This window comes from Jaculus jaculus, chromosome 1, assembly GCF_020740685.1.
Source record: "Jaculus jaculus isolate mJacJac1 chromosome 1, mJacJac1.mat.Y.cur, whole genome shotgun sequence".
In the NCBI taxonomy this organism is placed as follows: Eukaryota; Metazoa; Chordata; class Mammalia; order Rodentia; family Dipodidae; genus Jaculus; species Jaculus jaculus.
The window spans coordinates 66143357-66160342 of NC_059102.1; the positions used below are offsets into that span (position 1 = coordinate 66143357).

Below are 16986 nucleotides of genomic sequence, written 5' to 3' on the forward strand. Positions count from 1 at the left end.
CCAGGGCTTCCAGCCTCTGCAAACGAACTCCAGACGCGTGTGCCCCCTTGTGCATCTGGCTAACGTGGGACCTGGGGAACCGAGCCTCGAACCGGGGTCCTTAGGCTTCACAGGCAAGCACTTAACTGCTAAGCCATCTCTCCAGCCCAGCCCACATCTTCTGATTGAAGAAGCAAATCCCATCTAGCCATGGGGAAGCAGCATGCTGGCCTAAAAGAAAACAAAGGGGGGCATCATCAGCAAGATAGACATCATCAGCAAGGCATCAGTACCCATCCTCAATACCACTCCAGACCACTTCACAATAGGAGACACAGTCTTCATTATCCATCATATTTGCTCAGTGACCCTCCTTTCAATAGTTACTTTCTTATAAAAATAGTCCTTCCAAGCAAAGCTATTACTTCATCCTACATCGTAGAATCATCTCTCCTAATTGTATTCAATCTAGGCTGTCATCAATGGTCACCTCAGATGCCTTCTTACCTAGATGCCTTCTTACCTGGAGGAAGAAACCTCAGTAGCTAAGGCCCTCTTCCCTTAAGCTTGATAAATTTAACTAGAGCTAAGACTTTAGCAGTGGTATATAGCACAAAGATAGTCCTAGGGCTGAGTACAGGATTTGCCCTGGCCTTGTCATCTCATACTCTCTGCTCCCCCAACCCTGCTCCATGAGAGTCAGACTATTTATAAACTAGATAAACTTTTGGAGATTGTGATATGCTAAATAACACTCCCCTGAAGATGTCACATCCTCATTTCTAGATTCTGCAAATACTTTACTTTACATGGCAAAGGAGGCTTTGTAGCTACAATCGAATGAAAGATATCGGCATGGGAATATTTTCCTGGCTTAAAGAAATGGGCCCAACATGATCATAGGAGTCAAATAAGAGAAATTCAAGGGGAACAGAGTTGGTAGCCGATAATGTGTTGATAGAAGCAGAAGCAAAGAAGGTGCTACCCTTAAAATGGGAGGAGGGAATCCTGAACTCACAAGCACAGGCACTATCTAGAAGGGAAAGGGGAGGGACAGATTTCTCTTCAGCCTCTAAAAGGAACAAAGCTCTGTGCACTCATTTTGGATTTCTTGCCAACATAATAGGAAGATTGTCCACCTCTGTTTGCAAGCCTCCAAGTTGATGGCAATTTGTCATAACAACAGTAGAAAGCAAGAAAAGAGGTGCTGTTTGGGGCCAGGGCTTCCTGTCATTCCACAATAGCAATGAAACATTCACAGCATCCATAGCTAGCAGCCTGTGCTTTCTGATCTATCAAATGTGTCCTGTCCACTCTGACTTCTGCTTTCTCTTTCCCCTGGTGGCCTTATGGTCAAGTCTTCACTCCCAAATACACCCATCAGCCCATTGGACATCACCTCCTTCCTCAATACTGCCTGTCCCCTAAAATAGAGTAGATGTGGAGCCTCAGGTCAGGCTTGATGTCAAGTGACTCTTCTCCTTCCTTAACAGACATGACTTGTGTGGCAGACTGCCCAGAGGGCTACTATGCCGAGAAGGACAGCCATCAGTGTGTGCCCTGCCACAGCTCTTGCAGGACCTGCGAAGGGCGACACAGCATGCAGTGCCACTCCTGCCGACCTGGCTGGTTCCAGCTGGGCAAAGAGTGCCTGCTTCAGTGCAGAGATGGGTAAGGTGCTCAGTATACTCCCCAAGCAGATGCCACAGCCACTCCAGGTGTCAACCCATCTTGAAGATGAGAAAACTAAGCCCCAGAGAATGAGATACTTCATGGCTGGTAGGGAGTGACAGAAGAGGGAGAAGAGAAACCAAGTGTCCCAATGATAAAGCATACAAGGTTAGATGTCACATCACACTTGTACGAGTCACTGAGTAATTGATGGTCCCAGAGGCCCACCTCATTGAGGACCAGAGGATATGAGCAAGAGGGGCAGAGGTGCCCTCTTTCTCTCAAAACCATCTACACCCATTAGCAGAGACCTCTTTTTATTCAGTTTCATGATGTGATCTAATTCAGAATACTCAAGATCTAAGCAATGCATGTGGAACATGTATTTTCCAAAGGAAACAATTTCCGTTTATATCACCATTTATACCCCATCAATTCTCCAACCTGTCAGGCCTCCCATAAATACACAAATTAGAGATTTGCTTATCAGGAACAGCCCAAAATAACTGTTATTAAAGCATTTCATGCATATTTCTCTGCTAGTGTGTTTATCGGAAGGTCTGGTCTCAAGCATATTAAGGAGTATATTTGGGTAATTGACTGGGTCACATCTCCCCAGCATTCTGAGAAAAATTAACAAAGACCATATTGCTGTTTCCTCCTTCCCAACTGGTAACCCAGGGTGCTGAGAGGTCTCAGACTTGAACCAAAGGAACTTCCCTGAATGCTTTCACCCAAATTGGCACACCCCTTCAATCTCAATTTACACATTCATGTCAGTACTATATGCTGCCTTGATTTCCTAGGTACCTGATTCATTAATTCACCTAGTTAGTTTACTTAAGAGTACCTTGTACATTTGAATAAGATGTTAAGAAAAATACTTTGGTCTTCCAGAGCACATCTTTATTCCTGTCTACCCAAGAAAATCATGTTTCTGGGGTTAAAAAAAAAAATCTTATTCTTCACATACTCAACACAGAGTCATACAGCTCAGAAGTTTTCAGAAAATACCAGTCATGTGCGCTTATGAAGATAAGATCCCATCAGACAAGAGTAGGGGACTACCTGACGCTTCCCTGATAAATGTTTTATTTTTATCTTTTTTCATTTCATTGTCTCTCAAATACTTTGGTCTTCAAGAGTGCATCTTTATTCCAGTCTACCCAAGAAAATCATGTTTCTGTGGGGAAAATATCTTATTTTTCATATACTCAGCACAGAGTCACTCACTTCAGAAGCTTTCAGAAAACATCAGCCATGTGCACTTATGAAGACAGGATCTCGTCAGACAAGATTAAGGGGCTAACTGATGCTTCCCTGATAAATGTTTTATTTTTATCTCTTTTCATTGCATCTTCTCTCAACTACTTTGATCTTCCAATTGGTTAATTGAAGTACTTATTCTCCATGTAGCCACAGAATGTGATGTGATGGGTTTGTGATGCCACAAACTGGGTCACTGGGTACAAACTGACTCACTAAGATGACAGGCAGGCAGCTAGACAGAGGCAGGGCTCAGCATTACCTAGGCATGGTATATATCTTCAACTAATTCATAGAGCTGATTTAGACCACAAAAAATAAAATAAAATAAAGACTTCTGTGTCAGTGGTTTTGCTACAGAGAAGCCAAAGAGAAACCTTTAAGTTTCTAGGTCAATGACTAAGGATGTGCTGATGCCCTGAGGTCCAGAGATGAATCACACAGCCTCTAGAACTTTCTTCAAACTCTTTTTTTCTTATTTGGAAAATATTTGTTTACCTCTAACCAGTGTATTCTATTATTATATTGGGTTTACCAGATAATGTTTTTCATATTATCTCCTGTTTGACCTTAAGCAAATTATATAAATTTTCTGAGCCATGGGTTTTACATCTATAAAACAGGTATAATAATAGCTAACTTATAAGGCTTTGCTAAGAGGATTGGTTATAATTAACACTGCTATACATTATTTATAATGTTCTTGGCACTATTGTAACCACTTGCTTAGTAGTAATATTAGCTCCACATACAACTAAGGAACATGGAACACAAAGATGCTGCATGACTGGCCCAAGCTCCTGACCAGTACAGCTGAGATCGGAAGGCACAGACTTATCCCAGAGGGTTAGCTCCTAAGCACTGTTCTCCAGTGTGTCATTGTCATGATTAGTAGGATGCAACAATGCTTGTGAAAATGCAGAGTGCCAGCCAGGTGTGGTGGCACACACCTTTAATCCCAGCACTCGGGAGGCAGAGGTAGGAGGATCGCCATGAGTTCAAGCCTACCCTGAGACTACATAGTTAATTCTAGGTCAGCCTGGACCAGAGTGAGACCCTACCTTGAAAAAACAAACAACAAAAAAAAATGCAGAGTAGCCAGGCGTGGTGGCGCACACCTTTAATCCCAGCACTCAGGAGGCAGAGGTAGGAGGATCGCCGTGAGTTCGAGGCCACCCTGAGACTACATAGTGAATTCCAGCTCAGCCTGAGCCAGAGTGAGACCCTACCTCGAAAAACCAAAAAAAGAAAAAAAAAGGAGAGTGCCATCAGAAGTACAGTAGAGCCTAATGGAGAGTGCTTATAGGTTACACTTCATCTCTGAACATCTTTCCAAAGGAGCTTTTATTTGTCATATAAAGGTCAACATCAATCACATCACCTCATAGTTAAAGATGGTTTAAAATTGGGAAGTGGAGCTGGGCGTGGTGGCACACACCTTTAATCCCAGCACTTGGGAGGCAGAGGTAGGATGATCACCATGAGTTCAAGGCCATCCTGCGACTCCATAGTGAATTCCAGGTCAGCCTGGGCTAGAGTGAGACCCTACCTTGAACAACAAAACAAAACAAAAAAAATTGGGAAGTGGGAGCCATCACTCAGAGATACATGTGAAAATGTATGCAAACTGGGTATGTTGGCACACATTTCTAATCTGAGCACCTGGGAGGCTGAGGCAAGAGGATTACTGCAAATATGAGGCCAAACTGTGTTGCATAGAGTTCAAGACCAGCCTGACTTACACTGACAGTGTCTCAAAAAATAAATAAAATGGCACCAAAGGAAAGATTTTCTACTCCAGAACCTCACTTGGCATGGGTTAAGGCTCGGATTTGAACTAGAGGGGCAGTAATGACAGGGAATAGTTCTTGAACCACTTCCAGACATGATGACTGTGACATGTCTTTGCCTCAGTGTTCCAACATATTCTTCAAAAATAGTAAGGGAGGGGTTGTAACCGCCCATGTACAGGTAAGAAAACTGAAACTCACTAAATTCATTAGTACCTTGGTAATGAACTACATATGTAAGGGTGAATAAAAAGGCCAGGTCTACTCCATTTCCAAATGAACTCTCTCTAAGCATGGTTTTCCCACATTCAATTTAGGAGCAGAGCTTAATCAAGTAGATCTCTGTGTCCTCTACTTCTGATGTGCTTAAAGACTGAAAATAGTCAGAAAAGAATGCATCTGTTACTACAGATGTACAGAACCTTTTCCTTGTCATTGTTCCTGAAACAATACAGCATAACATTTATATGGCTGTCATATTGTACTAGGTACTGTAAGTAATTAGAAATGATTGAAAACAAAAGGAGATACATAGGTAATGTACAAATACAATATCATTTTATGTAGGGGAACTTGAGCACATATGGATTTTGGTGTCTGCCTACCCAATCTCCTGAAGATACTGAGGGACAGCTGTATTCCATCTTTACCACCTCCTACCTTGGTTTCAGATATTATGGAGAAAGCACCAGTGGTCAGTGTGAGAAGTGTGACAAGAGCTGCAAGTCATGCCAGGGCCCACAGGCCACAGACTGCCTGTCTTGCGATACCTTTTTCTTTCTACTCCGCTCCAAAGGACAGTGCCACCGCACCTGCCCACAGCATTACTACGCAGAGCAACACACTCAGACCTGTGAGAGATGCCATCCAACTTGCAATGAATGCAAAGGTAAGAGTGTACCTATGGTTTGCATATGCAAATGGAAAATTCCTCCCGGCCCTGCGCCTCCCTCCCTACCCCTAGCAAAATCCTACCCAGCAGCGACCTCTGTTCACTTCCGCTTCCACATCATCCTTGCTGCCCTTCACATTCCTATTCCTCAAGCCCCCAGGCAGGCACTCTCTCCAACTTCCTTCTGTACCTGCATTAGAGAGATTCTTCGTGACTGTGAGAAGTTCCTAAGAAAAACAATTTAAAGGAAGAAGGATTTCTTTTGGCTCGGGTTTCAGGGTTCAGGTCTGCAGTCAGCTTGCTCCATGGCTGAGGGCCTGTGGTAAGACAGAGCAACATGACCATATGTGGTAGAGTACAGCAGCTCAGCTCATGCCAAACAGGAATTTTTGCCCTCTCTTTCTGCAAATGCAAAAAAAAAAAAAAAGGGTTACTATTACTCTCTGGGACTGGGATGCCTAATGCTTAGATGAAGCAAGCCAAAGCCACTCTGAGAGAGAGCTTGTTTGAAGTTTTGTTATTATTTTTCTTTGTTTGTTTGGTTGGCTGGGGGAAGTTTTTTTTGTGTTTTTTTTTTTTTTCCTTTCTTTTTTGAAACAGGGACTTGCTATGTAGTTCAGTCCTTGACCACACAATCCTCCTGTCTGCCTCTCCATGCTGGGACTACAGGAGTGGGCCACCACATCCAGCCATTATTATCTAGGCCTTGAAGCTTCCATGGCTACTTTTCCTTCCCAGTGGTTTTCATGAGCTTCATTTCCAAACATCCAATTTCTGGATGAATCTCTCAAGTTAGATGCCCAAAAGATACTTCAAATACCTCACATCATTCTTGGGTTATCTTTTCACATATTCCCTCTCTTTTTGTATATTTTTTGCATATGTGTGTGGGGGCGGGCAGGTATGTGCACTTGAAGATGGAGGCCAGAAGCCAACTTGGCATGTTGTTGCCTCAGACAGTGCTCAAGCACTCTGCGTACCACTAGAATGAAATTCCAGATACATCCCGACACCTTAAGGCTGTACCCTAAGATCCACACATAGAAACGCTAAGTTACAAGCTTGAATAAAATTCCTGAGTCTCTTGGGAAATATCCAAACTTCCACATTCCATCCTTGGCCCCTTTCACAAGTCCATACAGAGTGAAATACCACCACTAGCAACACTACAAGCGAGCACTCTCCAAGAACCCCAGGCAGAGCTCAAGTACTCCGCACACCTTTTCACTGGAATTCAGATCCACCCGCATCTTAGGGCTGGACTCTATGGTCCGCCCAATGACACCAAGTTACAAGCTTAAATAAAACTCCTGAGTCTATTGGGGGACATTCATTCAAACTACCATACATGTCTTTTGCAGTTACTCTCGACCTTATTTACTGGGATAAGTCCTCTCATTTGAATCTAAAACTTGATGATTTAGCTAGTCTAGCTACCCAGCTTGCTCAGGGATTCTACCTCTACTTCTTGAGTAAGGGGATTACAGGCCAGCTGCCAAGCCCACCTGGCATTTATGTGGGTGCTGGGAATCCAAACTCTGATTCTTAGAACTGTATACAAGTGCTTTATCCACTGAGTCATCTCCCTAGTCCATGTTGCCCATGTTGATACATGGCTCAACCACACTTCCAGGTGCTAAAGATAGGAGAAACTCTTCTCACTCTCTCAATTTGTCCCTAAATCCTGTCCCATCTCCTAATTCCATCTCCCCCATGCTTGGTCTTCCCCAGGCAGCAATCTGGTGTTCCCTTAGAACTCTGTGTATCCACTCATCCATTTGTTATACTGTTTTACTAAACTAACATTTACTCTGCTCTGTTGCCCATCAAAGTTCATACAAGTTAAACTGACCAGGTCCCTGAAGCACAGGTTAGTTTATTCTGTGTAATATCTTTGGAGGTAGGGTTTTTTGCTCTATCCCAAGCTGATCTGGACTTCACTATGTATTCTCAGGATGACCTCAAATTCATCCTCCTACCTTTGCCTCCTGAGTGCTGGGATTAAAGTTGTGCGCCACCACACCCAGCATGATTTTTATTTTCAAGGTAAGGTCACGCTGTAGCCCACACTGACCTGGAATTCACTATGTAGTCTCAGACTGGCCTCAAACTCATGGTGATCCTACCTACCTCAGACTTCTGAGTGTTGGGATTAAATGGGGGGGGGGGTGCCACCATGCCTGGCTCTGTGTAATTTTTATTGATATTTCTTTATTTATTTTGTTTCTGTTTTTATAGGCAGGAGCTCAACTAAGTAGCCAAGACTAGCCTGGAACATGTTATGTTAACCAGACTGGCCTCAGACTTGTGATGATCTCCCTGCCTCTGCTGACTGAATGCTAGGATTAAGAAATGTGCCACTCAGGCTGGAGGGATGCATTAGTGGTTAAGGCATTTGCCTGAAAAGCAGCATTTGCAGCACCACCAAGGGAGCTCCATACAGATCTCACCATGCAATGGTTCCCTATGCTGCTGCTTCTTGCAGTGGTGGTATGAGAGAAGTAACCTCCACACAAAGTAGGTGAAGGAGCCATGACTGCACGCTCTCCACTCTTTCAAGAGACACATATGGTTGCAGCTCAAAACCTCAAAAAAGAGCTGGGGAGATTGCCTAGTGGTTAAAGGCACTTGCTTGAAAAGTCTGCTGGCCAGGGTTCAATTCCCCAGTGTCCTGGTAAAGCCAGATACACAATGAAACACATGTTCCTTCCGTTTGTTTGCAGCACCAAGAAGTGGTCATGCACCCATACTCTTTCTGTTTATCCCTCCCTCTCTCGAATAAACAGTAAAAATATTTAAGTAAAGCTTCATATCAAAATAAGACAAAAAACTTAAAAAATAGTTGTGGTATCTCACATCTATAATCCCAGAACATGGGAGATTGAGGCAAGAAGGTTGCTGTGAATTCAAGGACAGTGCAGCCTACATAGTGAGTTCCAGGCTAGCCAGGTCTACAAAGTAAAACCTTTCTCAAACAAAGCAAAGTTAGACAAAACAACTTAAATGAAATAATATGTTGAATTAGGTTGGGTTGGACTAGTACAGAATGACCCTATCATTGAGTATCCTCAGTGACCTCCAACTTTTGAAAGAAGTACCCTCCTAAGCAGACTAGTCAGTAATAATCAACCATCAATGAGTCCCCTTCTTTTTTTGAAATCTTTATTGAAAAATTTTAACTTTTCATTGACAATTTTTTTGGGTGGGTTTTTAAGGTAGAGTCTTGCTCTATCCAAGCCTGACCTGGAACTCACTATGTACTCTCAGCATGGCCTCAAATTCACAGTGTTCCTCCTACCTCTGCCTCCTGAGTGCTGGGATTAAAGGCATGCACCCCCATACCCAGCTTAACAATTTTAATACATGAATATAATATATTTTGATCACAATTTCTTCCTATTATTTTATTTATTTGAGAGAGAGAGAGAGGGAATGGACACACCAGGCCCTCTAGCCACTGCAAGTAAACTCCACATGCATGTGCATCTGGTTTATGTGGGTACTGGGGAATCCGTCCTATGTCCTTAAGCTTTACAAGCAAGCACTTTAACCCCTAAGCCATCTTTCCAGTCCTCTTCCTTTATCTTCTTTTGTCCCTCTATTCCTGTCTCCTTCCACTAAACACCTTCTTTATTCAATGGAATTTAATAATAAATATAATAAACACCCTGAAGAAAAAGCAAGCAGAAATAAAGCTGAATTCCCTTCATTCATTACAAAGACATATAAGATTGATACTCATAACTTCTAATCAGAATTTAAAAAAACATAATAAAAGACTTCATTGAAATGAGGTGGGAATGAGCAAAGACTGACATTGCCATTAACCTTATAATCTTATCAGATTTTTCTCTTAAATTGAGGTGTTTCTGACATTACTGAAAGTGAGGCCTTTATTACAACAAAAACTGCTAGACAAAATACTGTTGTCATTTGCTAACACAGATAGCCCCAGTTCCAATCCATTAGTTGTACAGTGAGCTAGGGGAGGGCAGCTGATTTCTAATTAAGGTCAGGCAACCATCATTGGGTAAGTTAATGTCTCTTAGCAAAGGCCCATCAAAGCAAGACAGAAGCAATCTTTAGAGATTCTTTTAGGGATTGAAGAAATTATTTGTGATGTCATAAGCACAGTTTGGCAAACTACATCTTTCAAATTGGAGTTGAAATTTCCTGATGAATTACGGATAATAGTTTGTGCATTCCCAGCCTAGGTTCATCTACACAGTATCCCCAAGACAGCATTCAGGGACGACTGGTGGAAGGCTGACTGCATCTGGAAGAGAGCCAGTGTTCCAGCCTCCTCCTGTATTTGGCTGGCATGCTGGTACTTGCCCAGCTGGAGTTTTCTGGCCTTGATGTTAATTTCTTCTGCTGTGCTTTCCTCACATACCACACACAGCCTTTGCTGGTTATTGAATTTTGTTCTATACTGTGCTTTGCTGGTTAGCGAATTGTGTTCTATGCTATGGTTTTGTAGCATATAGATATAAAATTTAGGAATAGGTTGTGGTAGTTTGAATTAAGTGTCCCTCATAAACTCATGCATTTTTAATGCTTAGTTCCCAGCTGCTGGCAATTTGGGAGGTACAGCTTTGTTAGAGGAGGTGTGTCACTGGGGGTGGATCTTGAGGTTTACTGCCAGTATTTGATACACTCCCCTGATGTTGGTCCGGAGGTGGTGCCCAGCCTCTGCTCATGTCATATTTTCCCCTGCCAACATGGAACTTCCTGCCAAGTGTGGAAATCAAAATAATATTTTGTTCTCATATGCTGCTTCTAGTCTGATGTTTTTCCCAGCAATGCAGAGGTAACTGCAACAGAAAGTTGGTACAGACTGGATGGTCATTGTTGCTAGAAACCTGACTATGTGTCTTGACTTTTTGGAACTGATTTGCAGGAGGAACATGGAAGGATTTTGTTGCAGTCCGGTCCGCATTGCTGGTAGAAATCACCCAACCAAGAGCAGCTTCTGGGAAAAAGAGTTTTATTTGGCTTACAGGCTCCAGGGGAAGCTCCACGATGGCAGGGGAAAACGATGGCATGAGCAGAGGGTGGACATCACCCCCTGGCCAACAAAAGGTGGACCATAGCAACAGGAGGGTGTGCCAAACACTGGCATGGGGAAACTGGCTTTAATACCCATAAGCCCGCCCCCAACAATACACCAACAATACACTCCCTCCAGGAGGCATTAATTCCCAAATCTTCATCAGCTGGGGAGCTAGCATTCAGAACACCTAAGTTTATGGGGGACACCTGAATCAAACCACCACATTCCGCCCCTGGCCCCCATAAACTGATATCCATACATGATATAACATATAATGCATTCAGTCTGACTTTAAAAGTCCCCATAGTTTTTATCAATTCCAATGATGTTCATACATCCCCATAGTTCAAGATCTTTTAACTGAGCCATAATACCAAAAAATAATCTCAAAAAAACCCATAATGGCACAGAATAAATATTCACACTGCAATAGATGGCATTGGGCATAGCAAAGAAACATTCAACCAATACAAGATTTAAAATAACCAGGGCAAACATCAAACTCTGTAGCTTCAAGTCCAGCAATTCTAGCCAGTGACAAATCTTCAAGTCTGCTAATTCTAACCAGCAACAAGTCTCTGGCATTCCAATTCCACTCCTCCAGCTAGGCTACTCACAGTCCTGGAAAACTTCATCGGGGCCGGCAGCTCCTCGGCAGCCATCTCATGGTCCCGGCATTTCCACTGGGTCTCCACTGCAAGCCACGGTTCATCTTCATGGCCCCATGGGGTCTCTATGCAGGCAACCAGCAAACCTGCTTCACACTGCCCATGGCCATTTCCAAAACACAAGACCGAGTTGCAAACTCAATGACCCTCTTTCCAGCATTTCTCATACTCCACGATACCAGGTAGGGTGCCAATTTGTTAATCCAGGGGGGATTAAAGCAGACTTTGAAGAACAGGACTCCTTGAGCACTCAGGCCCCTTCAAAAGAGTCTACATTCTTCTTGTTGCCCCAGCACAGGTCAGCTAGCCCAGTCTCATAGGTTGTAATCTCTCAGTTGCAGCTGAATGGGCAGCAGTTCACCCAAAGATTTTTCTTTCTGTGCCATATCCTTCTGCACACACCAGTTCATTTCTACGCAAAGCAACCCTGCACAACTTCTCAGGACATGGGCATAAGAGCAAGCTTCTCACACAAACTGCTAGCCCAGTCCAGGCAAAGCTTTTTCTCACCCTCAAAAGCCAAACCTCACAGTCCATAGTTCTTACTGCATTCAGGTTTTGCAGCCAGACCAGAACAGTCCATCAAGCTGTACTTACAGCACTGCAAGGCATCCCTTAGGCCAAGGTTTCAAATCCTTCCACATTCCTCTTGAAAACCAGCTCCAAAAGGCCGTAGCCACATAGTCAGGTGTCTAGCAGCAATCCCACTCCTCGGTACCACTTTACTGTTGCAGTCCGGTTCGCATTGCTGTTAGAAATCACCCAACCAAGAGTAGCTTCTGGGAAAAAGAGATTTATTTTGGCTTACAGGCTCGAGAGGAAGCTTCATGATGGCAGGGGAAAACAATGGCATGAGCAGAGGGTGGGCATCACCCCCTGGCCAACATAAGATGGACCACAGCAACAGAAGGGTGTGCCAAACACTGGCAAGGGGAAACTGGCTATAAAACCCATAAGCCCACCCCCAACAATACACTCCCTCCAGGAGGCATTAATTCCCAAATATCCATCAGCTGGGAACCTAGCATTCAGAACACCTAAGTTTATGGGGGACACCTGAATCAAACCACCACAGATTTGAAACTTGTTCTAAGAGATGCCTTGCAATGCCGAAGGCAGTTTAATGAACCATTCTGGTCAAAGTTGAAAGACCTGAATGAAAAAAGAACTATGGACTGTAAGGGTGGCTTATGAGGGAAAGAAAGAACTTTGTCCTTACTAGGCTAGAACCAGTTTGTATCAGAGGCTTGCTGTCCTAAGAACTTATGCAGGGTTGCACTGATTAGAAATGGACTGGTCAGTAAGCAGATAGCTATGGCACAGAAAAAGAAATGAAAAAATATGTACCAAAACAGCATCCATTCAGATACAATTATTTGAGAGATTATAGCCATTGAGATTGGGCCAGCTGTTTTGCATTAGGACAGCAAGAAAAATGCAGATTCTTTTGAAAGTAGGGAAACTGAATGCTGATTGTCCAGTTTTTCAAAGATGGCTTTATTCACCCCTGGATTTACAGATTTGGTAGCCCACCTGGTACTTTGGAGTACAACAAATACAAGAAAGAGAGGATCATGGGCTTGGCACTATGATTTTGCCTTGGTTTTCATGAACTTAAAAATAATAAATACAGTCAGGCATGGTCGTGCATGCCTTGAATCCCAGCACTCAGGAGGCAGAGGTAGGAGGATAGCTGTGAGTTCAAGACCACCCTGAGAATACATAGTTAATTCTAGGTCAGCCTGGGCTACAGTGAGACCCTACCTTGAAAAAACAAAAAATACAATAAAATAAATAATAATAGATATGGGGCTGGAGCGATGGTTTAGCAGTTAAGGCACTTGCCTACAAAGCCAAAAGACCCAAGTTCAATTATCCAGGACCCACATAAGCCAGATGTACAAGGTGGCACATGTATCTGGAGTTCATTTGCAGTAGGTAGAGACCCTGGCATGCCCATTCTCCAGCCCCCTTTCACTCTATCTGCCTCTTTCTGTCACTCAAATAGATAAAAAATTATGTCTTAAATAAAATATGAAGCTGGGGGCATATCTCATTTGGTATATAGGACCAGCCTTGCATACATGAATTCCTAGATTTGACACTCAGCACTGAATAAATTGGAGGTAGCATGCCTATAATCTTAGTTCTTGGGTAAATAAGCAGGAAGATCAGAGGTTCAAAGGCATTCTTGGCACAGGGACTTATAATGAGTTCAAAGTTTCTTTGGGGGAATAATTGTATAATTCTCTAAAGACACTGGATTTTGCTTTATGGAATCTGAGTCACATCTCCAAAAATCTATTAAACCTAAAAGCTTTCTTTTCCTGAAAAAAAATCACCCTTGGCTACTTAGTGGATTCTAGGCCAGCCTGGGCTACATGTAGCCCTATCATTTAAAAAAAGTGTTTTTTTTAATTTTTGGTTTTTTGAGGTAAGATCTCACTCTGGTCCAGGCTGACCTGGAATTAACTATGTAGTCTCAGGGTGGTCTTGAACTCTTGGTGATCCTCCTACCTCTGCCTCCCAAGTGCTCAGATTAAAGGCATGTGCCACCACACCCAGCTTTATAAAAAGGAGATTTTTAAAATAAAGATATTTTATTTATTTATTTGTGAGCAGAGAGATAAAAGAAACAGACAGAGAGAATGGGTACACCAGGACACCAGATTCATGTGCCACTTCGTGCATCTGGTTTTACATGGGTACTGGAGAATCAAATTCATATCACTGTACTCTGCAGGCAAGCACCTTAACTGCTGATCCATCTCTCCAGGCCAAGAAGATTTTTTAACTTTATTTTTATTTATTGACTTGAGAGAAAGAAGGTAGATAGAAGGAGAGACAGAATGGACATGCTAGGGCCTCCAGCCACTGTAAATGAACTCCAGAAACAATTGCCATCTTGTACATCTGGTTTATGTGGTTCATTGGAACTTGAACTTGGGTCCTTTGTCTGTGCAGAAAAAAATAGGCAGTATGTCAAATTTCTGAGAAAAAGGGTTATAGATTCCAAGAGTTTCAAAAATATCTGCCACCACCATCACTCCCAAAATTAAGCAGCCTGGACAAAATGATCTGCAATATGTTTTGTTTTTATCTTTTTGATATTTATTTATTTATTTGAGAAAAAGAGAGAAACAGAATGGGCATGCCAGGGCATCCAGACACTGCAAAAGAATGCCAGATGCATGCACCACCATGTGCATCTAGCTTCTGTGGGTACTGGAGAATCAAAACTGGGTCCTTAGGCTTCACAGACAAGTGCATTAACTGCTAAGCCATCTTTCCAGCCCTGCACCATCTTTTTTAAAAGAATGTTCATTTGTTCAGAGGCAGGGTTTCCTATAGACAGAATAGCCTTGAATTCACTTTGTATCTAAAGATGACCTTGAAATTTTATATATATATATATATATATATATATATATATATATATATTTGCAAGCAGAGAGAGAGAGAGAATATGAGCATACCAGGGCCTCTTGTCACTGCAAGCAAACTCCAGATACATGCACCACCTTGTGCATCAGGTTTTATGTGGATACTGAGGAATCAATCCCAAGTTGTTAAGTTTTAACTGCTGAGCCATCTCCCCAGCCCCAACCTTGAACTTCTGATCTTCTTGCCTCCACCTCCTGAATGCTGGGATTACAAACATGGGGCACCACCCCTGACTTTATGTGGTTCTAGAGGTCAAACCCAGAGCCTCATGCATACTAGGCAAGCTCTCCACCAATTGAAATCCATCCTAAGCTTACAAAATCTCATTAGACTAGAATTTCAAGCTCTAGATCTAGCACTGCTTTGCTGGGAGGGACCATATGTTTATGATTTACTCACCACTAAGTATTGAGACCATTCAACCAGCCTCTATCTCTGCTGTCCTCTCCACTAGTTAAGACAATAAACAGGAGGACAAATGGAAGTCTTGTAACTTCTCTGAAGAGTGCTGGGGATCAAACCCAAGACCATGTGCATGCTACAACAAGCACTCTGAGCTGTATCCTGGCCACTTAAATTTCATAAACTCCCCATATTATTTCTCATTTTCTGAGTCTTTTGTTGTAATACAAGATCTTTCATCTTCAATTCTCAGTATCTAACTGAGCATCTGCATAGATTGAACAAATTGGGTAATTTGTAGGATTTCACTTTGTTTATAGACGTTTTTGGTCCTGTCCTCAATCACCTTTCTGCTTCAATTTATTTGACATATTCCTTACATCCACATGTTCTGGCACTGAAGCACAGGTCATAATTTGAGGTCTAACTTATATGGAATTGTTTTTCTTTTTTCTTTCAGGAAAAGAGCTTTGGGATTGCTTGTCCTGTGTGTGGAGCTACCACCTCATGGGAGGATTCTGCACCCCAGACTGCCCCTCAGGGGAATACAGAGAGGGAGAAGTACTGAAAGCTAAGGTACCCTCCAACCCTTGCAGACAGGAACTTGAGCCTCATTCTTGTATGTCATTCTGGACCATCAAAATGATCCTAAAACTCCTACACACTCCAGCTTGGGTTTAATATTTTAACCTCACCTGCCATCACATCATGAAATAATGGTACTGCTCACCTATAACTTTCACATAGATCACAGGACCTGAAAAGATCTGGGATAGCTAATAGAAAAGATATAAGATAGCTAATAGAGAAGTCAGGCCTCAAGCAAGTCCCACAATTGTTATTCATGGTTATAGAAATTCCAGTCTACTATTATCTCAGAAATTCAAAGTCTTCTCTCATCTGTCTAACCAGAAACATCTGAGCAAGGAAGCAATCATGGTGATTTTGATCTTTCATTTCCTCTACTTCTTCACAGAATTTTCAAAATTTACTTGCTTTCACAGAAGCCATGGCTTATTTTTTAAATCTACTCATTTCTTAGGGATTATATTTCCAAACTTTCCCTGGTTATAGTTAAACAAACTAGCATATTCACAAATAAACACTCTCTGAATTGTAACATCATAATTATACTTCACAGAAAGTGAGATTCAGAGAAATGAACACCTTTTCTTTTAAAAAAAAATATTTATTTATTTATTTGCAAGCAGAGAGAGATAGAAGAAAGAGAAAATGGGTACACCAGGGCCTCTAGCTGCTGCAAACAGACTCCAGATGCATGTGCCACTTTGGACATCTGGCTTTTATGTGGGTACTGGGGAAATCAAACTCAGGTCATTAGGCTTTGCAGGCAAGCACCTTAACCACTGAGCAATCTCTCTAGCTAATGAATAACTTTTCAAATGATCACATGAATAGAAAGTAACAATGCCAGAACTGAACTTAGGATTCAATTTGGCAGCAGCAACTGAGAAAATATTTCAGTGGTTTCTAATACACCAAGGTGTTTCTGAAAGGCAAAGGCTACTCTTTTGAAAACTATTTTTTAAAAATTATTTTATTTATTTAAGAGAAAGAGGCAGATAGAGAGGTAAAATGGGCACACCAGGGCCTTCAGCCACTGCAAACGAACTCCAGATGCATGCGCCACCTTGTGCATCTGGCTTATATGGGTCCTAAGGAATCAAACCTGGGACCCTTGGCTTTGCGAGCAAGTATCTTAACCACTAAGCAATCCCTCCAGCCTAAAAGCATACTCTTTCTCTTTTCTTTTTATAGCTTACTTGTTCTTTGTTATATTTACCTTTTAAAACATTTTTA

At 42.3% G+C, this 16986-nt stretch overlaps 1 protein-coding gene across 2 annotated transcripts in view; it reads left to right on the top strand.

Annotated features, from left to right (window-relative positions):
- Positions 1–16986, top strand: part of Pcsk5 (proprotein convertase subtilisin/kexin type 5) — a 496681-nt gene that overhangs the window by 472452 nt on the left and 7243 nt on the right. For both annotated transcript variants that reach the window (XM_045145561.1, XM_045145571.1), the window contains 3 exons: positions 1473–1650; positions 5378–5595; positions 15626–15741. In XM_045145561.1, the coding sequence (XP_045001496.1) occupies positions 1473–1650; positions 5378–5595; positions 15626–15741 (512 nt within the window). The remainder of the gene's footprint in view (positions 1–1472; positions 1651–5377; positions 5596–15625; positions 15742–16986) is intronic.